The sequence below is a fragment of the Trachurus japonicus genome, chromosome 3 (assembly GCF_045865225.1).
Source record: "Trachurus japonicus isolate A0001 chromosome 3, Traja_1.0".
NCBI lineage: Eukaryota > Metazoa > Chordata > Actinopteri > Carangiformes > Carangidae > Trachurus > Trachurus japonicus.
The window spans coordinates 1,042,189-1,066,867 of NC_140909.1; the positions used below are offsets into that span (position 1 = coordinate 1,042,189).

The 24,679-nt window shown below is 42.4% G+C and overlaps 1 protein-coding gene across 4 annotated transcripts in view; it reads right to left on the reverse strand.

The window, feature by feature from the left end:
• sema6d (semaphorin 6D) overlaps nt 1-24,679 on the reverse strand; it is a 39,996-nt gene that overhangs the window by 11,374 nt on the left and 3,943 nt on the right. For all 4 annotated transcript variants that reach the window (XM_085804799.1, XM_085804783.1, XM_085804791.1 and 1 more), the window contains exons 2-13: nt 16,399-16,571; nt 12,989-13,100; nt 11,006-11,066; nt 10,852-10,914; nt 10,605-10,706; nt 9,332-9,422; nt 8,565-8,684; nt 7,289-7,377; nt 4,053-4,270; nt 3,303-3,434; nt 1,610-1,765; nt 596-769 (exon numbers count right to left, since the gene is read on the reverse strand). In XM_085804799.1, coding sequence (XP_085660925.1) covers nt 596-769; nt 1,610-1,765; nt 3,303-3,434; nt 4,053-4,270; nt 7,289-7,377; nt 8,565-8,684; nt 9,332-9,422; nt 10,605-10,706; nt 10,852-10,914; nt 11,006-11,066; nt 12,989-13,100; nt 16,399-16,519 — 1,439 coding nt within the window. In that variant the 5' untranslated portion in view covers nt 16,520-16,571. The remainder of the gene's footprint in view (nt 1-595; nt 770-1,609; nt 1,766-3,302; nt 3,435-4,052; nt 4,271-7,288; nt 7,378-8,564; nt 8,685-9,331; nt 9,423-10,604; nt 10,707-10,851; nt 10,915-11,005; nt 11,067-12,988; nt 13,101-16,398; nt 16,572-24,679) is intronic.

The window sequence follows — 24,679 nt, forward strand, 5'->3', positions numbered from 1 at the left end:
CTTATTATGAGTAGAATGAGATTTGTTTTGACTAGAAATTAAATTTTGCCTAGAAATAAGACAAATATTCTCTGTAAGATACTTGAGTTTTTACAGTGTAACATTGAACTGGTAGGAATTTAAATGTTAGCGTGTCATTTCTATTAAAAAACAACAACAAAATAAAACAAAAAACGACTAAAATAAACGTAAACATTTGGTATAGATGACAATTTATGACCTGAATATGTCAAATGCTTCCCCTGGGGGGTTAATAATTGGTCATATATTAATAGATACTTGAAATATTTAGTGTAAACAAGAGTATTATATATAAATACATACAGAGTATATTTGATTTTACACATTCATAGTGTTGTGAAATTAATTAATGCATAATAGTCATGATAATCGTAACACCGTGATTATTGCTCTTGACAATAATCGTACCAAGAAAATGTATAATGGTGACATCACTAACTGACAGAGCTGCTGAGTCTGCAGCCGAGGACAGACAGGAAGACAGAAGAGGAACTGAGAGTGTGTCTGTGTGTGTGTGTGTGTGTTTGTGTGTGTCTGTGTGTGTGTGTGTGTGTGTGTGTGTGTGTGTTCGTACTTGGCCCTGTTGAAGACGTCGATCTCCTCCAGCAGCAGACTGTCGTTCAGGGACGTCGTCGTGGTTTTGGCCAGAACCTTCAGGACGATGCCGGACTCGGCGCCGATGAAAACCACCGTGTAGTTCTTATGAGGACCGGCCTCGTTGTCCACAGCCAGGGCCGTCAGCCTGTACCTACACACACACACACACACACACACGTTAAGGCCTGAGTTACTAAAGGTCAAACTTTGTTTTATTCAGGACTCATCCTTCAGTGTCGGTAAACACAGTGAATCATTATAAACTGGAGTTAACTGTTAACTGGCTTTAAAACTTTATGAAGGCTGAACACTTTCAGTTTAGTTTAGTGTCTTTTATTGTTACTGACAGTCAGTCTATCATAAAAACAGCTTGTTGACGTGTTTTTATTGTTCTTGTTAAAGGGATAGTTTAATGTTTTGGCAAATTCACCCATTGCCATAATCCCTGTAGCCATAGCAGTAGGTTTGTTACCTTTAATTATCGGTGCAAGCTATTTTTCGATCAGCCGGGCAGAGACGTGACTCATCAAATACACAATCCAACAACACAACTAACAACGTTACCAGACAAGAGTTGTTTTAGAGGTACTAAATGCAGCCGGAACTACATTCCAGACACGGCTGCTGGGCGGATGGATTTCAGAAGAGAAAGTAGTTCTAAGTATTTGCTTCATGTGTCGTAATGTTACGTAATTATACGTTATTATCTCACAGCGTGGTGAATGTGCAAGTCACAACTTGTCCACCAGAGCGTTGTGGAGTTGTTGGATTGTGTATTTGATTTGATGAGAGAAACGTGGAAATACCGTGCAGCTCACGGCTCTGCTCCGCCGATCTTACAACGTCATGCACCAACAACTAAAGGTAACAAACCTAGTGCTATGACTACAGGGATCATGGCAATAGGAGAATTTGCCAAAAATGTTGAAATATCCCTTTAACCATGCGGTCCAAAGCTCAGGTAGATGAAAAGCTCTGGTTCCTTGTTTACCTGACTCGTGTCTTGGTGAACCACGGCTCGTCGCCGGCCGACGGCACGGCGGCGTCCATGAGGGGGTGGGACTTGATGAACTGCAGCGTGTCGTCAGGGAACTCGATGGAGCTCTTGAAGGACGCAGCCGGACCGTGACCTGCACAGCTCCCGGGTCTGTGACGGAGAGAAGAGGGGGGGGGGCGAGAAGTCAAAGATCAACCTATAGGACGACTCTCCAGAGAGTCATAATGACGAGTATTGAAACGGATGGAAAGAGCATGATGGGAGGGGAGCAGGTGGTCATTAGGATCACAAAGAGACGGAGACATAAAATATACATATGCATGGTTATCCTCCATCAATGATTCACCGGGGTAATGAAGTGTTTCATGGACTTTGTGTTTCGGACACAGGGCAGGGCCACAAATATACGACGCCGACTGTAAACAGGTTAAATATGCAACGCTTCTAATTATGCCAAATTAATAATTAAATCATCAGCAGATGGTGGATGTGTGTGTGTGCTGGGTCAGAGATAATAACCTGCTGAGACAGATTTGACTTCACCGGGTTTAAACCAGGTGGCGACCGGCTGCTCCGCTCAGAGGAAACTTCAACGTTTATTATCATCGAGGCTGTGGGGGTGTAACGGTCACCGCTATACGGTCAATCTTTACACGGTAGCAGTAACCGTTTGTGTGTAAATTAATCTCATTATCATGGTGGATCATTATCGGGATATGTAACAACAGTCTCACGCAAGTCTCCAGATGTAGACACAACGTATATGTAGGATTTAAGATAGAAAAAAAGAAAAATAAATAAATATATGGCTGTATTTTGCAGTTTTCAGTTTCGTTTCAAGACTCTTTGCAGCTTTTTTCCTGAATCGAAGCTTCGTTTACGCCACATACTCTGCTTGTGTTTCACACGTCGACCTTTATTACTGACGCACGGCGTTTCACAGCGAACCCAGTGGAGCGATCAGAGGAGAGACGGAGCAAAGACAAGAAAAGAAGGAAAGAGAGACGATGTCAAAGGTGTAAAACACAACGTAATGTAAACATGCTCATTGATCGAGATGAACACTAGAAAGAACGCACGGTGACGAGCTGTGGACTGTGATGTGTTCAATTAGTTTTTAAATGTAGTTTAAAGGGACAATGAGGAGTTTCTATTTGGTTCTAAAAAAGTCTCATATTAATGTGGATGAATCTACCATACCACTTGTTAACGGGTTCATTTAGATAAATATATTGTTTTGTCTTTATTTTATTTATATTATTATTTAGTGGTCGACTCGCATCATTTCCTAGTTTTGGTTTCCCGGACGCTGCCCGGCGGGTCATTAGAATAACGCCGCCGGATCGCTAGTTGGCATCGTTGATGGTCGGAACTACGACGGTATCTGATCGTCTTCCAACCTCCGACTTTCATTTTTGATCAATGAAAACATTCTTGGTAAATGTTTTCCTTTCGTCCACGTCTTACGCCGGTCCAAGAATTTCACAGTGCGAGCTGAGGCTCATGGGAAATGTAGTGAAAACACTACATTTCCAAAACTCCTGGTTGTCCCTTTAAGTGTTAATTCAAACTTGCATTGAGGGAATGTTTCCTGAAAATGAGCTCTGTTAAAAATAACGCTATAATTATGGGCTATCGATGACTGAGATAATTCGGTCACTATGAAGTGGTGTGGACGGCGTCTCACCGAGGTTTGGGCAGCTTGTCCTCTGGGTACGGCGTCCACACCGAGTCTGGAGTCTTCTGCTCCTTGAAGCGTCCCCAGAAGACTTTCTCTATGTCGGCCATGGAGAAGGCGCAGACGGCCGACCCCGGGATGCTGTGGAGCAGCGCATCAATAAAACATCAGCACCGCCACCAGAGACCGCACTGCAAAAACTCAATATCTTACCAAGAATATTTGTCTTATTTCTAGTTAAAATGTCATTTCTAGTCAAAACAAATCTAATTATACTTAAAATAAGATTCATCACATTTAAAAAGTAGCTTGTTTTAGATCATTTTCACTAATTTCAAGCAGATTTTCACTCGAAATAAGTAGAAAAATCTGACAGTGGAGCAAGTTTTTCTTTCTTATTACAAGCACAAAAAACCTGCTTTCACTGGCAGATTTTTCTACTTATTTCAAGTGAAAATTAGTTTGGAACAAGTGAAAATGATCTAAAAACAAGTTAATTTTTAGGTGATGAGTCTTATTTTACGTGGAAAGAGATTAGTTTTGACTAGAAATTTGACAAATATTGTTGGGAAGACTTTGAGTTTTTGCAGTGTAATGAACAGGTTTGTTCTTTGTGAAGTTTTGACTAGAAATGAGACATTTTGACAAGAAATAAGACAAATATTCTTGGAAAGATTTAGCTTTTTTTGCAGTGTGCCTCGTTGTTATCTCTTCATCCTGTCTGTTGCTGCTTCATCGGTGAATTAAAAACAACCTCACCTGTTCATCTGCGTGGTGAACACGCCGACCACCGAGGGAACGCCGTCGATGTCGATGATGTCGGTGACGGACTGCAGCACGTCGAAGTAGAAGAAGGACTCGCCGGGCACCGAGCAGTTCAGCCGCGCCTTCACGAACGACGTCCAGTGTTTCTCCAGAACCCGCTGAGACCCGCCCACGTCGTTCTTACAGATACGAGCCACACGGGAATACACCACCTGGAAGAGGAGGAGGAGGAGGAGGAGGAGGGAAGAGCAGAAGGAAGAAAGGAAGAGGAGGAGGAAGAAAGGAGGAGGAGGAAGAGGGATGAGGAGGACAGAGAGGAAGGAAAAAGAGGAGGAGGAGGAGGGAGGAAGAGGAGGAGGAGGAGGAGGAGGGAGGAAGAGGAGGAGGGAAGAGGAGGAGGAGGGAGGAAGAGCATGAGGAGGAAGAGGAGGAGGAGGAGGAGAAGGAGGAGGAGGAGGAGGGATGAGGAGGAGGAGAAGGAGGAAGGAAGAAAGGAGGAGGAGGAGGGAAGAGCAGAAGGAAGAAAGGAGGAGGAGGAGGAGGAGGAAGAGGAAGAGGAGGAGGAAGAAAGGAGGAGGAGGAGGAGGAAAGAGGACGAGGAGGGAGGAAGAGGAGGAGGAAAGGAAGAAGAGCAGAAAGGAGGAGGAGGAGGGAGGAAGAGGAGGAGGAGGAGAAGGAGGAGGAGGAAGAGGAGGAGGAAGAGCAGAAGGAAGAAAGGAGGAGGAGGAGGAGGAAGAGGGTTTAGCGGAGGACAGAGAGGAAGAGCAGCTGAGCCAACGTCACTAAAACACTTCAACATCCTGAATAATGCAGCTCCGTCCTGTCGCCACTCAGCACACACGACTTAACAAACACACACACACACACACACACACACACACACACACTCTCGCTCTTTAAACCGCGTGTGTGTGCAGATTGTTCCCGCGACCGGAGCAAACCGAACACGTCCAGGCAGCGTCTTCGTCTTCGTCTTCATCTCGGCCGTGTGATTGTGTGATTGTTGCACAGCGTATAAATGAATGAAGTGTGTGTGTGTGTGTGTGTGTGTGTGTGTGTGTGTGTGTGTGTGTGTGTGTGTGTGTGTGTTGGCTGAGACACTTTTAATAATTAACCGATGCAAAGCTCCATCAGAGAGCAGGTGTCGCCACGGCAATAGTCTGGATGAAATATAGATGAGCCGGTGGCTGATGGAGGAGGAGGAAGAGGAGGAGGAGGAAGAGGAGGAGGAGGAGGAGGAAGAGGAGGAGGAGGAGGGAGGAGGAAGGAGGAGGAAGAGGAAGGAGGAAGAGGAGGAGGAGGAGGAAGAGGAAGGAGGAAGAAGAGGAGGAAGAGGAAGAGGAGGAGGAAGAGGAGGAGGAAGGAGGAGGAAGAGCAGAAGGAAGAAAGGAGGAGGAGGAAGAGGGAAGAGGAAGAGGAGGAGGAAGAGGAGGAGGAAGAGGAGGAGGAAGAGGGAGGAAGAGGAGGAGGAAGAGGAAGAGGAGGAGGAAGAGAGAGGAAGAGCAGAAGGAAGAAAGGAGGAGGAGGAGGAGGAAGAGGAGGAGGAAGAGGAGGAGGAGGAGGAGGGAGGAGGAGGGAGGAAGAGGAGGAGGAGCAGAAGGAAGGAAGGAGGAGGAAGAGGATGGAGGAGGAAGAAGAGGAGGAAGAGGAGGCTTCCTGCAGCTCCACCAGACGGAGAACCGGTCGTTTACACAGAAACCATCTGAACAGAAAACGCTGAAGTGGTGTTGTTGCGTTCTCACTTTGTTTTTCGCATTCAGACGAGTGTTTTTGGGGAGGAAATCTGTGTGGTGTGCACACGGCGACGCAAAAGTCTGTGGAATCCAATGTTGTAGCACGCCAGGCGCCGACTATGTGGCAGCATGTCGCACAACACACAACACCAACAAGTCCGCACGCCTGCCTTCCGTGCCCTCCAGACTTTCGCGTTTTCACTCACTCTCTTTCACATGGGGACGCAACGGCGGAGTGTTTTTAAGATTTCCACTCTGGCAAGACAAGGCAATTTTATTTGTATAGCCCGTTTTTTTACCACCAGTTTGTCTCAAAGGGCTTTACATCCCATCATAACAACATCCTCTGTCCTTAGACCCTCACATCCACTGAGGAAAAACTCCATGGAAACCCTTTTAACAGGGAAAAATCGGAGAAACCTCAGGGTGAGCAACAGAGGAGGGATCCCTCACTCACACTGCAAAAACTCAAAACCTTTCCAAGAATATTTGTCCTATTTCTTGTCAAAATGTCTAATTTCTAGTCGAAACTAATCTCTTTCCACTTAAAATAAGACCCATCACCTAAAAATTAACTTGTTTTTAGATCATTTTCATTTATTTCAAACAAATTTTCAGTTGAAATAAGTAGAAAAATCTGCCAGTGAAAGCAAGTTTTGTGTGCTTGTAATAAGGAAGAAAAACTTGCTCCACTATCAGATTTTTCTACTTATTTCAAGTGAAAATCTGCTTGAAAGAAGTAAAAAGTGTCTAAAAACAAGCTACTTTTTATGTGATGGGTCTTATTTTGAGTATAATGAGATTTGTTTTGACTAGAAATAACATTTTTGACTGGAAATGAGACAAATATTCTTGGTAAGATTTTGAGTTTTTGCAGTGACGGACAGACGGGACAGAGATGTTGTTACAGACGACATAGGGAGGAGTTTACAGTTTATGAAACAGAATGTGCAAAATATGGAAATGTTTGGAGGGTGGTTTCCCTTTTTTGCGTTTTCAAGCTCCCAAAACGCCGTCGCTGTCTAACTGAACTGAAAGGCACATCCCATGAAATATTTTGCCGTTTTTTTTTATCTGCGAGCGTTGGGCCTGACAGGGCCTGAAGCCGGCCTCAAACACACAACATCCTAATGCCCTCAGCATGTCAGAGTGTGTGTGTGTGTGTGTGTGTGTGTCTGTGTGTGTGTGTGTGTGTGTGTGTGTGTGTGTGTGTGTGTGTGTGCAGGCTCTGGGAGTGTGTAATGGTTTTACATTAGCAGAACATTCCCAGCAAACACTCTCTGTGGACATTCCCCCTGTTTTCTACTGCGATGTGCTGTCCTCGCCTGAATGGGCCCCATTACATTACTACATTACATTACTACCGGGGCCATTTGTGGTGGAAGTGAACGCACTAAGGGAGGGGGGGGGGGGCGAGGAGGAGGGGGCTGTTTCTTGAGAAAGGCATCCTGCTTCCTGTATCTGTGTGGAATGATGTGATGATGTAATGTTTCCTACCTTGCCCAGGTTGCTGTGCTCCACGGCGATCTCCCGGTAGAAGAAGTAGACGTAGTTCCCGTACTCGGCCGCGTGCAGGAAATGAGGTTCTGAGGGAGAGAGAGAGAGACAGAGAGACAGAGAGATGAAGTGTGTTTCTGCATCGTCACCACCACTGTGCATCTTGAATATTTCAGGGATTTGTACAAGGCTGGATGGGACTGGATGTGACCTAGATCGGTGCCTGGGAGAGAACAGCACCGATCCCACAGAGCTGAGCAAGGTGGGAGAGGAAGAGGAAGAGGGAGAGGAAGAGGAAGAGGAAGAGGAAGAGGAGTGTGTGTGTGGCTGATTGATGGTAAAAGATTCCTCAGCACCGTCACTCTCCAATAAAAGGTTATGTCAGAACCAAACAGGCAGATCATCAGCGCAACTCGCAACGGGATGAAAACAAAGTTACACACGTGTTTTATTGTTCGGTTGATGGGGAAAAAAAGAAGTTGTGCACATAGTGTGGGGACCTTTAGTCGCACAACTGCAGCCGGATAAACGGACAGTTTATGTTGTTTCTTAAGGTCCCTTTTGTACATTCAAAGCTTGGTAAATCTGCCTTTTCTTTTGATCTGCCTTCTTTTTTTGATGATTAACTTTAATAACTCAGTGACTCAATAAACGCTCCATGAAAAAATATTTTCTCCAGCGGATATCTGAGTTACAACATGACTGAGCTAACTGGAGTAGTTTCATGTCGTGTCCGACAACGGGAGGGTTTTAACAGCTGACGTCCTGCTGTTAGCTTAGCTACCGTTAGCTTAGCTACCGCCGTTAGCTTAGCTGCTGCCGTTAGCTTAGCTACCGCCGTTAGCTTAGCTACCGTTAGCTGTCCCTGTCAGCTGCAGCCACTGATGCTTTCTAGACACCATGATTCCCCCAAACTGAATAAATACAACACATAGCAACACAAAACACACACACACAGAAATAGTAATGTTTCTTCAATCATTTCAGATTTGTCTAAACGGTGATAGGGCGTAAAAAATATGATATATAGGCTAGCCTATCTAAACTCTCATTCGTTACTATTGATCTCAATCAAATTACGTGCTGGTTTTCTACCCGGAAGTAGAATGTAAACAACAAGGAGATTCTGTCTATAAAGAAAATGGCCATGAAAATGAAAATGTGATTGTTTCTTGGTGCCGTCCCTGATAGCCTGCTGGCTGACGGAGGAGGAGAGACTGAGAGAGATGGAGAGACTGAGGGAGAGAGAGAAAAAGAGAGAGAGAGTGATGATTACCTTTCAGCCACTTGGAGTCGTACTTGATGGTCCTCAGGGCCGATCCGTCCCCCATGCTGCGGTAGATGACCGAGTCGCTGGCCTGGAAGTCTGCCACGGTGGCCGAGTACAGCTTCCCCTCTGAAACACACCACGGCAACACATAGCAACACGCATTAACAAACGGCAACACACAGCAACACGCATTAACACACTGCAAAAACTCTATCTTTCTAAATCTTTCCAAGAATATTTGTCTTATTTCTTGTCAAAATGTCCCATTTCTAGTCAAAACTAATCTCTTTCCACTTTAAATAAGACTCATCACCTAAAAATCAACTTGTTTTCAGATAATTTTCACTTGTTTCAAACTAATTTTCACTTGAAATAAGTAGAAGAAAAGAAGTAAAAAGTGTCTAAAAACAAGCTGCTTTTTTATGTATAACTATGTATGTAGTATATGTATAAATATACATATTTTAGGTATAATGAGATTTGTTTTGACTAGAAATAAGACAAATATTCTTGGTAAGATTTTGAGTTTTTGCAGTGTACGCAGCAACACATAGCAACACACGGTAACACACGGCAACAGCTCGGTCTCTGTTGTTCCACTGCTTCTATCGGCTCTAATTGGCTCAGTTGTTATCGCTGCAGGCGCACTTTTACTGTGGCGAAGACACCGAGGTGATAATGAGAACGTAAGTACCAACACACACAACGCTTCTACTTCTAAAGTGTGTGTGTGCTTCAGTGTGTGTGTTTGTGTGTGTGTGTTTGACCCTCACCGGCAAAAAGGGCAACGTTGGTTTGTTTGGAGTCGAAGGGGCAGCGAGCCAGACCGTTGATCTCCTCTCCATCCAGCTCCAGGTTGTCCAGCTGAGGACACACACACACACATCATCATCATCATCATCATCATCATCATCACCATCATCATCATCATCATCATCATCATCATCATCATCATCATCATCATCATCATCATCATCATCACCATCAACACACACACACATCATCAGAGCTTTGTTAAAGGACACACACACTGGATCACACAGGAACCAATCACACGAGTTCAGTCAAATTCATTTAAACACAAAGTGTGTGTGTTACCCAAATGACATCCGAGCATGCAAACTCTGCTTTGTTTTGCTTTAAAGGGATAGTTCAACATTTTGTCAAATTGGCCCACTGCCATAATCCCTATAGTCATAGCAGTAGGCTGTAGCCGTTACCTTTAATTGACAGAACGTTACCAGACAGAGTTGTTTTAGAGGGAAATACAGAGACTGTTGATGAAAAACTGTCCCTGAAGGCAACGTGCATCAGCGGTTTTGCATGAATTTCCCTCTAAAACAACTCTGTGTGGTAACGTTGTGTTATTATCTCATAGCGTGGTGAATGTGCAGCTCACAACTTGTCCACCAGAGCGTTGTGGAGTTGTTGGATTGTGTATTTGATAGGGCTGGGACGATATGCTTTTCTCCTGATTCGATTCTTCTATGATTTTTTGGATGGTGATTCGATTTAAATTGCGATTCTATGATATTGCCAATTCTCTCAATTTTTAGTCTGCATTTCTAACATTTATCTGCACACAAATACTGTAGGAGCCTATAAATTAACATACCACTATTCCATTATAAAGTGAACTTAAACCCTTTTCAAAACCTGTACTCGCTGTATGTAAAAAAGGCGAACAAATGCACATTGCACAATATTTTAAAACATTCAAAAAAAAAGAATTTCCCCCAAAAAAAATCAATTTTTGAAAAAATAAATCGATTTAAAATCGCCATAAAAGATATTGTGATATTTATGTGAATCGATTTTTTCTCCCACCCCTAGTATTTTATGAGTTTGATGAGGGAAACCAAGAAATCCCATAATGAGTCTCCGTAGCGTAGCTCTGAGCAGCTCACGGCTCTGCTCCACCGATCTAAAAATAGCTTGCACCGACAATTAAAGGTAACGAACCTACTGCTATGACTATAGGGATTATGGCAATGGGCCAAATTGACAAAATGTTGAACTATCCCTTTAAAATAAACTGTGACTGACCCTGTAGTATCTGCACATGGGGTTGAATCCGTTGGTGCCGCAGATGAACACCAGGTCGTCGTTTCTGGGAACCAGCACTTTGATGAAGTTGTGGCACTCGTCCTGAAAAACACACACACACACACACAGTGTTTAGACAGCAGCTTTACACACACACACACACACACACTCAAACAAAGACACACACAGTGCTAACACACACTGTGGTGTAACATGAAATAAAAGCTGAGAGCTGATAACAACGTACTCTGTGTTTCCCCTTGACAGCACACATGTCTCTGTCGTCTTGACCCGATCGCCATGTCAGCTTCTGTAAGGACCGACACGCAGCGTTACACAACACACACACACACATTATACACACACACAGCAGTCTCTTTTCCACGCTCAGTGTTTCTCACCCGGTAGGGAATGATCTCGTTCCTGTAGGACTCTCTGAGACTGACCAGGTACACCTGATCTCTGTGGACACACAACAACACAACAACACAACACAGCTCATCAGTGACACTGCACAACATCCGTGTGTATATATAATACAATAATATAGTGTATTTATTTCTTCTAACTTACTTAGAGGAACAACCTGCAGCTCATTTACATTGTTTTTTCTATTTTTGGTTTTTATTTTCCTTATGAGAATATTTCCAGTTGTGTTCCCGTCATTAAAGGAGAGAGGAGCAGGAAACACAATGTTTTATTTATTTAGAGAAACAGGTTGGAACCAGTCGTTTCTGTCAGTCAGCTACAACGTTTTTATTTTATTATTTTGTTTTAAAGGGATAGTTCAACATTTTGTCAAATTGGCCCCATTGCCATAATCCCTATAGTCATAGCAGTAGGTTCGTTACCTTTAATTGTCGGTGCAAGGTGTTTTTAGAACGGCGGAGCAGAGCCGTGAGCTGCTCAGAGCTACGCTACGGAGGCTCATTATGGGATTTCTTGGTTTCCCTCATCATCAAACTCATCATATACACAATCCAACAACTCCACAACGCTCTGGTGGACAAGTTGTGAGCTGCACATTCACCACACTATGAGATAATAACACAACGTTACCACACAGAGTTGTTTTAGAGGGAAATACAGAGACTGATGATGAAAAACTGTCCCTGAAGGCAACGCGCATCAGCGGTTTTGCATGAATTTCCCTCTAAAACAACTCTGTGTGGTAACGTTGTGTTATTATCTCATAGCGTGGTGAATGTGCAGCTCACAACTTGTCCACCAGAGCGTTGTGGAGTTGTTGGATTGTGTATTTGATGAGTTTGATGATGAGGGAAACCAAGAAATCCCATGAGCCTCCGTAGCGTAGCTCTGAGCAGCTCACGGCTCTGCTCCTCCGTTCTAAAAACAGCTTGCACCGACAATTAAAGGTAACGAACCTACTGCTATGACTATAGGGATTATGGCAATGGGGCCAATTTGACAAAAATGTTGAACTATCCCTTTAATGCAGCTGTGTGTTGCATGCATATCGGTGTTGTAAGGTCTCTATCTATCTACCCAGAGTGAGTGAAGGTGTGGTGTGTCGGAGCTGCAGGTTTTCATTCCCAACGTGTGGAGGTTGTTTTCCTGCTCCAACACCAGGTTTAATCCCAGAGCTCATAAATCCAGCGCGGCCATGACGACGGAGCGTCAGCCGCGGGATGATAGACGCCTCCCAGCGATCCATCGATCCGGGGCCGTATACATCAGATACACAACCAGCTGCCTCAGATCCAATAACACTAAGAGCTTTCTACCCCCCCACCCCCCTCCCCCAGGACACTGTTTACCTGCCAAGGACTGACTGAGTGTGTTGGTGTTGGGGATGTGTGAAAGAGAAAGAGATGGAGATAACTGTGTGTCTGTGTGTGTGTGTGTGTGTGTGTGTGTGTGTGCGCACTGCAAAAATTCTAAATCTTACCAAGATTATTTGTCTTATTTCTAGTCAAAATGTCATTTCTAGTCAAAATAAATCTAATTCTACTTAAAATAGGACTCATCACATAAAAAGTAGCTTGTTTTTAGACACTTTTTTTTTTACTTTTTTCAAGCAAATTTTCCACTTTAAATGAGCAGAAAAATCTGACAGTGGAGCAAGTTTTTCTTTCTTATTACTATTTATTATTTTTACTTTCTTAATATTACAAAAAACTTGCTTTCACTGGCAGATTTTTCTACTTATTTCAATTGAAAATTTGTTTGAAACAAGTGAAAATGATCTAAACAAGTACATTTTTAGGTGATGAGTCTTATTTTAAATGGAAAGAGATTAGTTTTGACTAGAAATGAGACATTTTGACAAGAAATGAGACAAATATTCTTGTAAAGATTTTGAGTTTTTGCAGTGTGTGTGTGTGTGTGTGTGTGTGTGTGTGTGTGTGTGTGTGTGTGTGTACCTGCCAGCGATGAACAGTGTGTCCTGGATCTTGGTCATCAGCTGGAAGTCGAGACGATGCTGGGACTCGTTTCCAGAGGGCCGGCCTCGGAAAACTGGGTACCTCCGACAAACTGGAAACACACAAACACACAGAGAGACGAGACTCTTTTAACCTCCTGTTGTCCTTCTGTTCCCTTCATCCATCCATCCTTCCTTCTTTCCTTCCTTCCTCTCTCCCTTCCTTCCTTCCCTTCGTCCTTACTTCTTCCTTCCTTTTTGACCCCAATCTGTTCTTCCTCTCTCCTTCTATCTTTCCTTCATTTTTCCCTTCCTTCTTTCCTCCCATCTTTCCCTTTGTCCTTTCTGCCTTCCTCTCTTCCTTGTTAAAACACACATTCACTCAACATAAATGTGTGTGTGTGTTTAAAGGGGACCTATTATGCTCCTTTTTGCACAAACTAAAATAGTTCCTCGGTGTCTTAAAGACATGTCTGTGACGTGCTTCGGTCAAAATACCCCAAAGATCAAACATCACAGCATTCTCAAAAACAGGGCTCTGCAAAACGGTCTGTTTCAGTGGCCCCTCCCTTTAAATGCAAATGAACCACTCCCTCAGCATTGTGTTACCATGACGATGTCTACTACTAGTACCTACTGATTTGGCCAAAATGTAGTATGCAAACAAAAGCTAAATCTGCAGTAGGCAAATTGCCAGATCTCCAGTCTGCATCTGACCAGTCTACATTGTGTAATGAAATGTGCCCATGACCTAGTCTCACCCTAACCAAAGATGGTATAGAGTAGTCTTTGCCATGTAGGCTACTGTAACCATGTAACATGTAATATAAAAATGCAAAAATAAATATATAAAATAAATTAAAAATATATGCAGACTGGTCAGTTCATAATAAAACAGTTATTTATTGATGTAAATGTGGTGATTTGTGCACATAGACTACAGAGCTCCGCAGCACTGCTCCTCTCCTCCTCCTTCTCACAGCTTCACTTTTCATTCAAACTAATTCAACTGCCACAAGATTTCATCAATGAGACCAACATTCTGCTAAATAGACTAACCACACAGCGGTAAACGTCTAAAAAACCTGCGGGTATGTTTATTAGCGATGGTTTTCTCTACCGCGATGAGCACGGACGCCTGCCCGGCCAAGGAGGCCTGCAGACGGGCTCTGCCTGTGTGAGGAGCCGCTGCAGCTCCGGAGCTCCGGTGCTCCGGTGGTCCAGCGTTACGTCGGTCCGACGAACAACGTCGCCCCGGCGGTACGTCGCTGCTCACACAGGTACAGCTTCACTTACATGAAACGTCGGCGTAAACTTCTAAATAAAACTTAGTAAAGTGACGCTACAGCGCTAAAACATGCAGGGAAAAAGCAGGAAGTAGTCCGCTCCGCTCTCCGCTGTGACCCCAGCCACAACAGAGCAGCATGGGAGGAGGCGGGGCCGGCTGGAGCAGAGACCTCAGCATGACCATGTAGGGGAGTCCGGCACGCATCGACGTAGACGCGAGCTCATGTGAAAAAAAACTCAGCGCAACCGAGTGTAACAGGTGTGCAGAGAAATCCCAATTATCTAGCAGGGTTTACCTCCAAATGCATTAACCTCAGGATATGACACTTCCACGGCCTCTAGAACCATTATCCAACATTTTAAACATGTATAAAAGTCTGAAAAGCTGGAAAAGCATAATAGGTCCCCTTTAATAGAAAGGAGCAGTAACAGTGTGTGTGTGTGTGTGTGTGTGTGTGTGTGCCTGTGTCAGCATCTCTCTGCTCCTCTACATCACACAGATGAAAATGAAATCCAGTTAATGCAGCAGCTGACCGTCCGTCCACAGCATCGATTTTATGACTCTCTGTGTGTGTGTGTGTGTGTGTGTGTGTGTGTGTGTGTGTGTGTGTGTGTGTGTGTGTGTGTGTGTGTGTGTGAACTGCTGACGGGACAGGAAGTCAACGCTGCCTGTGTTGGTCTTTATCCCACATGTGTGTGTTCAGCACCAGGTGGAGATACGTGTTGTTTCAGCAGGTTGATACAGACTCCACCACCTCCTCCTAAAACACTGGAGATAAACAACTTTAAAGCGACGGTCCGAGCTGAAGATACAACTGACTCGGTCGGGTTCGGCTCTGGGCTTCCTCCTTTAAAGGGACAACGAGGAGTTTCTCCATCGGCAGAACGACAATAAAAAAGTCTCATATTAATGTGGATGAATCTACGTTACCCACACTTGTTAAAGGGATAGTAGCATTTTTTTTAAAGTGGGGTTGTATGATCTACAAATAGCCCCTAAGTACTTTAATTGCAGTAGAAGACTCTCTGCACTCCTCCCGTTAGCAACGCCAGCCCATAATAGCCCTGCCCAGAGATTTACAACATACAGTGTTGTGAACGGACCCAAAGAAACGGCCTATTTTCACGGCCTAAAAGAGGTTTTACCTGAAAAAAAAACACAGTTCCATTGTTCGCTATAATATAATTTTTTCCAGCCCTTCAAAGTGCAGGAAAAACACAGTTTTTATTTGGACCTAACCAACTGCTGATCGGCGGGCGCTAACCCTGGGCGGAGGGATACGTGAGTTGGTTAGGTCCAAATAAAAACTGTGTTTGAAAACATGAGTCTGTCTTGCGCCGGTCAAAGAATTTCACGGTGGGGAGGCTCATAAATGTAGTGTGAAAACAATTCACTTTTCCAAAACTCCTCGTTGTCCCTTTAAAAAAAATGAAACTGTGTGAAATGCTCTGAATCACAGCAGCTCAGACGCTTTTTTCTGTTTTTCCAGTCGGCTTCTCTGCTTCTCTACTTCTAGTCGGATCTGGTTCAGTCGGACCAACACGTTGACATGAACTTCAGTTGTCCAGTTTTAGTCGTTAACCCTTCTCTTGTGTGTCCCATTTTCAGGTTTTGAATGCATAAAAGTACCACAATAATGAGAGTTAAAACTGAAATCATTAATGCAAAACCAACCTTTTCATGGATAAGGAACTGAACAACGTGACCAAGAGATGAGAAACAAATGGTTTTTGATTTAAGACTCGAGTCAAAACTGACCCCAACACAAGACAAGAGGAAGGTTCAACTGAAGTCGAAGGGTAAACTGACACAAATAAAAGGCCCAGTGGTCCACACCAAGAATATTAAAACTAACATCTTCATGGATAAGGAGCCGAACAATGTAACCAAGAGAAGAAAAACACATTGGATGAAAAAAAATGTTTTAGTGTGTTTTACAGCTGATTTAAAACACAGGTCAAACTGACCCTAACACCATAGATGGAAGCAGAAAGCCATAATTAAGCCAATTAAGACCATGATTCGTTGTTTTTTTCCCCCAACTGTCATATAAACAGTTGTGTGTAGTTGTGCGCTCTCTTTCCTTCCGTGTGTGTGTGTGTGTGTGTGTGTGTGTTACTCACAGTGAGTGTCGACGACGTCCAGCGGCTCGACGTCCTCGGGGAAGCTGACGGCGTGGAGCGAGCGCGAGGCGGCCGCCAGCAGCAGCAGCAGCAGCAGCAGCAGCACGGAGCTCTGGCCCATGGCTGCTCACACACACACGACACTTCCTGTTTCACACTGCTGGAGTCGTTACCTGCACACACACACACACACACATAGACACACAACAACAGTTTATTCTCATGTTGCTCAGCTGTTTCACCTCCAGCTGCTGCGAGAACCAACGAGTCCTCGACAACATCCGGCCTCGTTCACTAAGAACAAACCTGTTCATTACACTGCAAAAACTCAAAATCTTTCCAAGAATATTTGTCTTATTTCTTGTCAAAATGTCTCATTTCTAGTCAAAACTAATCTCTTTCCACTTAAACTAAGACTCATCACCTAAAAATTAACTTGTTTTTAGATCATTTTCACTTGTTTCAAACTAATTTTCACTTGAAATAAGTAGAAAAATCTGCCAGTGAAAGCAAATTGTTTTGTGTTTGTAATAAGAAAGAAAAACTTGCTCCACTATCAGATTTTTCTACTTATTTCAAATGAAAATATGTTTGAAAGGAGTAAAAAAGTGTATAAAAATAAGCTACTTTTTATATGATGAGTCTTATTTTAAGTAGAATGAGATTTGTTTTGACTAGAAATAAGACAAATATTCTTGGTAAGAGTTTGAGTTTTTGCAGTGCAGTCACACTTACACAGTTTTTACAAATGTTTTCTCATCCAGGATTTATTATTAGCTAAGAACAAAATCATCCACACAACACTCACACACATTTAAGAGCTGACACTTGTGCAAAATAATTGATTATTTTCTTCTGTTTAATATTAAATGATCTGAATTAGAAGAGTTTTCTGATCATTTCTGATGTTTTTGATGATTATTTTACGAAGCGCTGCGGCGGTCTCTTGTAAAACAGTTTAGACACTTAATTCACATCAGTTATGTTTATAAGGATATGATGATATGATATAGTTAGTAATAATATATAATATATATGATATTTATGACGTCAGGCCTCACTGGTAAAAACCCTGATGCTCTGCTCAGAATCTGAGTTTTCCTAAGAAAGTTTCTTCCTTGAAGTGTTTGAAGCCATGTGACGCTGTCTGTCAAACAAACACACACACACACACACACACACACACACACCAGAGCAATAAGAAAACACCACGATGAATGAAACTTCTGATAGTTTAACGTGCAGCATCTCGTTGATGTTGTTTAATGACAAACCGAGCGCCGTCCGGCCGATCGAGACACTTGATGAAGTTTACAGAGCAACAGGAACCAGTAGATTCACCACAACTACATGTAAACAGGCTTAGAAAACTACAACTAAGGCTGCAACTAACCACTATCTTCATTATCGATTCATCTGTTGATTATTTAAACGATTAATCATTTAGTTGTTTGGTCAATAAAATGTTAAAAAATGTTAAAAACATCAATCAGTGTTTCTCGTCCTCTAATGTCTTGTTTTGTCCACAAACCACAGAGAGACTCAGTTTATTGTCATAAAGGAACAAAGAAACCAGAAATATTCACATTCAAGAAGCTGGAATCAGAGAATGTGGAGTTTTCTTCTTTAAAAAAAAACGACTCAAACTGATTATTAGATTTTCAGAATAGTTGATTATTCATTTAGTAATGGATTATTGTTTGATTAATCGTTGCAGCTCTAGTTGGAACTGCTGCAAAGAAAATCTTCAGATTGATTCTTCTAGAGCTGCAACATGAGGAAACTAGAGCTGCAGGTTGTAAATCCTGAAGCAGATATTGGTGAATGAGGCGATGAGAGAGGTGTGACTTCCGCTGTGAGACACACACACACACACACACACACACACACACACAGACACACACACACACACACACACACTCTCTCTCTCTCTCTCTCTCTGGTTTATTGATGACTGAGCTTCAGGAGGAGCTCGGCCTCTCGCTGCATCTGCTGTCTGAGCGAAGGTCAGCCAAGTGACCGGTGGGGAGTCTCTCTCTGTGTGTGTGTGTGTGTGTGTGTGTGTGTCTCTCTGTGTGTGTGTGTGTGTGTGTGTGTGTGTGTGTCTCTCTGTGTGTGTGTGTGTGTGTGTGTGTGTGTGTGTCCTGTTAGCAGCGCGGCCGACCTGCTGCTGTCTCTGTGCATCTGTGCTGCTGTATCTTTGTCCTGAGCTTCAGCAGCTCTGCCTCTGACCTCAGCCGACTCCCATCAGCGCCGTGTTGCCGCGGTGACTCACCGGTCGGCCGCTCACAGCTGTTGTGACATTGTAGTAATTTTTGTGTGGATAATACTGTGATTTGTGCAGCATCTGATTGTCAACATGATGATCCACCAGCAGCACACTGTAAAAACTCTAATATCTTACCAGGAATATCTGTCTTATTTCTAGTCAAAATTTTATTTCTAGTCAAACAAATCTAATTCTACTTAAAATATAAGACTCATCACATAAAAAATAACTTGTTTTTAGACACTTTTTACTTCTTTCAAGCAGATTTTCACTTGAAATAAGTAGAAAGATCTGATAGTGGAGATAGTGAAGTTTTTCTTTCTTATTACAAACACAGGAACTTGCTTTCACTGGCAGATTTTTCTACTTATTTCAAGTGACAATTTGCTGAAAAGAGTGAAAATGATCTAAAAACAAGTTCATTTTTAGGTGATGAGTCTTGTTTTAAGTGGAAAGAGTTTAGTTTTGACTAGAAATGAGACATTTTGACAAGAAATAAGACAAATATTCTTGGGAATATCTAGAGTTTTTGCAGTGCAGCAGCTACGCTCATCATTTACTGTGGGAGTGGCAGGGTTTAGTGTGTCTGTCAGTGTGTGTGTGTGTTGTGTGTGGACGGGCGCTTCAGAGACAAGACTGTGTCTGTGCATATTAATGATCGGTGTACGTTCAAATATTTATAAGGCAAACAAATTATTCATGCAGGCAAAGCCCGAACGGATATAAACAATTTACCGGCAGACGTCACACAGGCAGAGGGACGGATTAGCTGGGAGCGCACTGGGATACACAAACACACACACACATGGCTGCACATACATAATCACTCTTTCAAACGCTGCAACGCAAAGGCCGACTCGCCTGTGTGTGTGTGTTATGTGTGCACACGGACACACACACACAACACAACACATAGTATTGACTCATTTTTCAATTAGCCCCAGAGCGCACCTGCTCCAGCGCCGGCTGCCAAACCATTAGAGCCGTGATTGATCCACACAGGAAGCTGATCGGCAGCCAGGGGGGGGGGGGGGGGGGGGGGGGGGGGCTCATCTGGACTCATCTGGACCAAGGCTATTATAGGGTTAACATCTCCATTAGTTTCTATTTTTATTTAGTTTAGTTTTTATTTGAGGGGAATTGACTTCCAGAAAGCCTCTGTGTGACCTCCGACGGTGAACTTCCACATTTGTGGGATGTTTCCCTTTGAGTTGCATCCTCTTAGAGCTGCAACAATTCATCAAATAATCATCTAATAATCAGTTTGAGTAGTTTTTTTTTAAGAATAAAAGTCAAAATTCTCTGATTCCAGCTTCTTAAATGTGAACATTTCTGGTTTCTTTGCTCCTTTATGACATGACTCATCTGGACCAAGGCTATTATAGGGTTAACATCTTCATTAGTTTCTATTTTTATTTAGTTTAGTTTTTATTTTAGAGGAATTGACTTCCAGTTTTTATTTCAGTCTTGAGGAGAAAGCCTCTGTGTGACCTCCGACGATGAACTTCCACATTTGTGGGATGTTTCCCTTTTAGTTGCATCCCGTTAGAGCTGCAACAATTAATCTATTAATCAAAACAATAATCTAATAATACGAAAAAAAAGTCCAAATTCTCTGATTTCAGCTTCTTAAAAGTGAATATTTCTGGTTTCTTTGTTCCTTTATGATTGACTCATCTGGACCAAGACTATTATAGGGTTAACAATTCCATTAGTTTCTATTTTTATTTTAGAGGAATTAATTGACTTGCAGTTTTTATTTCAGTCTTGAGGAGAAAGCCTCTGTGTGACCTCTGACGATGAACTTCCACATTTGTGGGATGTTTCCCTTTTAGTTGCATCCTGTTAGAGCTGCAACAATTCATCGATTAATAGAAACAATAATCTAATAACCAGTTTGAGTAGTTTTTTAAGAAAAAGGAAGCTCTAGTTTCCTCATATTTTAGTTCTAGAAGAATGAGTCTGAAGATTTTCTTTTTAATCGCTCCTGTTATGCAGCAGTTCCAACTAGAGCTGCAACAATTAATCAATTAATCGCACAATAACTGATTATTAAATTAATCGTCAACTATTCTGATAATCTAATAATCAGTTTGAGTCGTTTTAAAAGAAAAACAAAAGTCCAGATTCTCTGATTTCAGCTTCTTAAATGTGAATATTTCTGGTTTCTTTGTTCCTTTATGACAATAAACTGAGTCTCTGTTTGGTTTGTGGACAAAACAAGACATTTGAGGACGTCGTCTTGTCTTATTGACATTTTCCAACATTTTATTGTCCAGAAAACTAATCTATTAATTGTTTAAATAATCAACAGATTACTTTATAATGAAAATGTCCGTTCCAAGTCGTCCCATATTGAGCTGTGGCGTTTCCTTCCTGCAGATTTAGCATCTCTAAGAAAACTACAACTAAGCTATAATGTAATCTGACTTTAGTTAGTTAGTCAACTGAAATACAAAAAACTAAGTTATTTTTCCACTGCTCCGTTTAGTTTTAGTTTTAGTGAAGTATAATAACCCAGGTCTGGACCTGTGTCTCTCTGCTCCAACGTGTTGCTGCTGCTGGCCGCTGACTAAACGTTGAGTAGTGAATCTGTAGCTGTGACGTGTTGAACTGCTCCCAGAGTTGTTCTGCAGCGACGTGCAGATTAAAGTCTGTTATTATCAGACTGGGAGTGGTGCTGCTGCGTTTAGTCATCGACATAATCTCACTGCTGTATACTGCTGAGTATTTATTTATCCTGTGAGGCAGCGTGGTCGTCGTGGTGACTCAGGATGACGAGGTCGTCCGTCACCGTGAGTCACAGCGCGGAGCTGAAACCACAGGTTGGAGGTTTTCACCGTAAATTGATGATATAAAGGTCTAATCTAATCTAATCTGATCTGGATCTCTGGACTCCAACAAGTGAAAAACAACTATCAGCAGAGGAACTAATGATGAGGAGGAGGAGGAGGAAACTCTGAATTACCACACACACTGCAAAAACTCTAAATCTTCCCAAGAATATTTGTTATTTCTTGTCAAAATGTCTCATTTGTAGTCAAAACTAATTAAAATAAGACTCATCACCTAAAAATTAACTTGTTTTTATATAATTTTCACTTGTTTCAAACTAATTTTCACTTGAAATAAGTAGAAAAATCTGCCAGTGAAAGGAAGTTTTTTGTGCTTGTAATAAGAAAGAAAAACCTCCTCCACTATCAGATTTTTCTACTTATTTAAAGTGAAAATCTGCTTGAAAGAAGTAAAAAGTGTCTAAAAACAAGCTGCTTTTTAATGCGATGAGTCTTATTTTAAGTAGAATGAGATTTGTTTTGACTAGAAATAAGACAGATATTCTTGGTAAGATGTTGAGTTTTTGCAGTGCAGACGTGTTCCTTAAAAGCATCGCAGCTCCTTCTTCTTTTTTTCTTTTTTTTTCTTTTTTACCACCACCACCACCTCCAGGAAACCGTGTTGTGTTTAAACCCTGAGCAATAAATAAAGTGCAGCAGCAGCAGCAGCAGCAGCAGCAGAGTTTTCAAGGAGAAGCCGAGGACGGGAATAGACCGACACCGGAGGCACAACGACAGGAAGAAGAAGCTCCAGACTCTTCATGGACCCTTCACTGCTCTCTGTCTAAAAACAATCCAGCTCTGATCTCCCATGATTCCTTGCAGCCTCGGCGTGGAGGAGGAGGAGGAGGAGGAGGAGGAGGAGGAGGAGGAGAAGTGAAGTCTCTCCTCACTGAGTTTAATGTAAAACAGAAACAGCAGACATCCAGAGGTCAGCCATCTAAAATTACTCCTCAATCTCCAGTGAGCCCAGCATGTTTTCTATTGACTATTCCTCTCTGCACTCTCCAGTTCTACCCTCCAGTGTGTGTGTGTAGTGTGTAGTATAGTGTGTGTGTGTGTGTGTATAGTGTGTGTGTGTGTGTGTGTATAGTGTGTGTGTGTGTAGGCCTCAACAAGCCTAGAAACGCTGGGCTTGTCACGCAACTCGGGGCCATTCAGCCTCTGCTCGCTCGCTCTACCTCTGTTATTACAGGCTTTCTGTGTCTCTCTCTCCCCGCTGATGTTGTTGGCTCAGGCCCATGGTGTTAAACATGGGGGGAGGAGGAGGGGGGGTAGAGTACACTGCAAAAACTCAAACTCTTTCCAAGAATATTTGTCTTATTTCTTGTCAAAATGTCTAATTTCTAGTCAAAACTAAACTCTTTCCACTTAAAATAAGACTCATCGCCTAAAAATTAACTTGTTTTTAGATCATTTTCACTTGTTTCAAACACGTTTTTACTTGAAATAAGTAGAAAAATCTGCCAGTGAAAGGAAGCAAATGTTTTGTGCTTGTAATAAGAAAGAAAAACTTGCTCCACTGACTTGGGCCATTTGCATCTGTGGATGAAAGAGGGATCATGGCTGTGACTATAATAAAATCTTTATCTTTTATTTTAGATAGATATGGAGAACACTGCAAAAACTCAAATCTTTCCAAGAATATTTGTCTTATTTCTAGTCAAAATGTCTCATTTCTAGTCAAAACTAATCTCTTTACACTAAAAAATAAGACTCATCACCTAAAAATTAGCTTGTTTCTAGATAATTTTCACTTGTTTGAAACAGATTTTCACTTGAAACAAGTGGAAAAAATCTTTTGTGCTTGTAATAAGAAAGAAAAAGTTGCTCCACTGTCAGATTTTTCTACTTATTTCAAGTGAAAATCTGCTTGAAAGAATTGAAAAGTGTCTAAAAACAAGCTGCTTTGTAATGTGAGGAGTCTTATTTTAAGTAGGCTATAACAAGATTTGTTTTGCCTAGAAATAAGACAAATATTCTTGGTAAGATTTTGAGTTTTTGCAGTGTGCTGTTTCTACTGGTGGTGGGGGGGTGCAGAGGGGGTAGTTGGAGCTGAAGATTCAAGACGAGAACGGAGCTTCACACAAAACCATCTTTCTCCGCGTAAACGTGACGTCGTTTCTATAAATCTCTGCTGCGTCCACTGAAACCGACTCTCCTCTAAACGCTGCAGCGCGTCCACCAGGCCTGTGTGTGGCGCTGTGACGCTGCCACACACACACACACACACACACACACACACACACACACATCAACACCAGCAACAACAACAACAACCAACCAACAGAGAAGAAGACAGAACGCTTCCCCGCTGCGTCGTTCAAACTCCAAACATCAGAAGTGGATGATTAAATGTTGACTGTCTATGGGAGTCGTAAAGTCAAGTTAATGTTTCATCTACTAGTTCATCATGTGCAACCAGGATGTTTCCTGTTTCAACTCTTTTAACTTTGCCTATATAGTAACAAAAACAAAAGTTAGTCTGGTTCCAGTTCATTGAATTTCGAGTTTTGTTTGTTTTTTCAACTCAAAGAATCTAGAATCTGTCATCACAGGTGGCAGACCCAGGTTTATGAGGAATCGTGAGTGAAAAGGAAATGTGAATATCTGCTTTATACATGTCAATTTGTGAGCCTACATTTTTAAGTTTTGGACTTTTAACTTTGCCTACAGTAAAAAACTAAAGTTAGTCTGGTTCCAGTTCATTGAATCTGTGCTCATGTGGACGGACTCTAAGTGTTGTGAACAGATTAACACACATATCAGAGCCTCCACTGAAACACTTTGCATCTCTCTCTGTCCTATTTTTTTGCAGGAATTGGGGCTAATAATAATAATAATAATAATGCATAATAAAGCAGCAGCGTTGCGTGAGTGTGGATGATAATAATCCCAGGAGAACAATGAGCTGCTGCTGCTGCTTCAGGCCGAGCTGCTGCACAAACCCAACAACAACAACGATGAGAACAACGGCAGCGGTGGCGGTGGATCTGAAACCAGAAACCAGATCTCAGGAGTTCAGTTTCAGCTTTTAGACGCTGCACGACTGTAAATACACGTCTGGCCCCTCCATCCGTCCCAAAGCTGGACACTGCACTGCAAAAACTGAACATCTTTCCAAGAATATTTGTCTTATTTCTTGTCAAAATGTCTCATTTCTAGTCAAAACTAATCT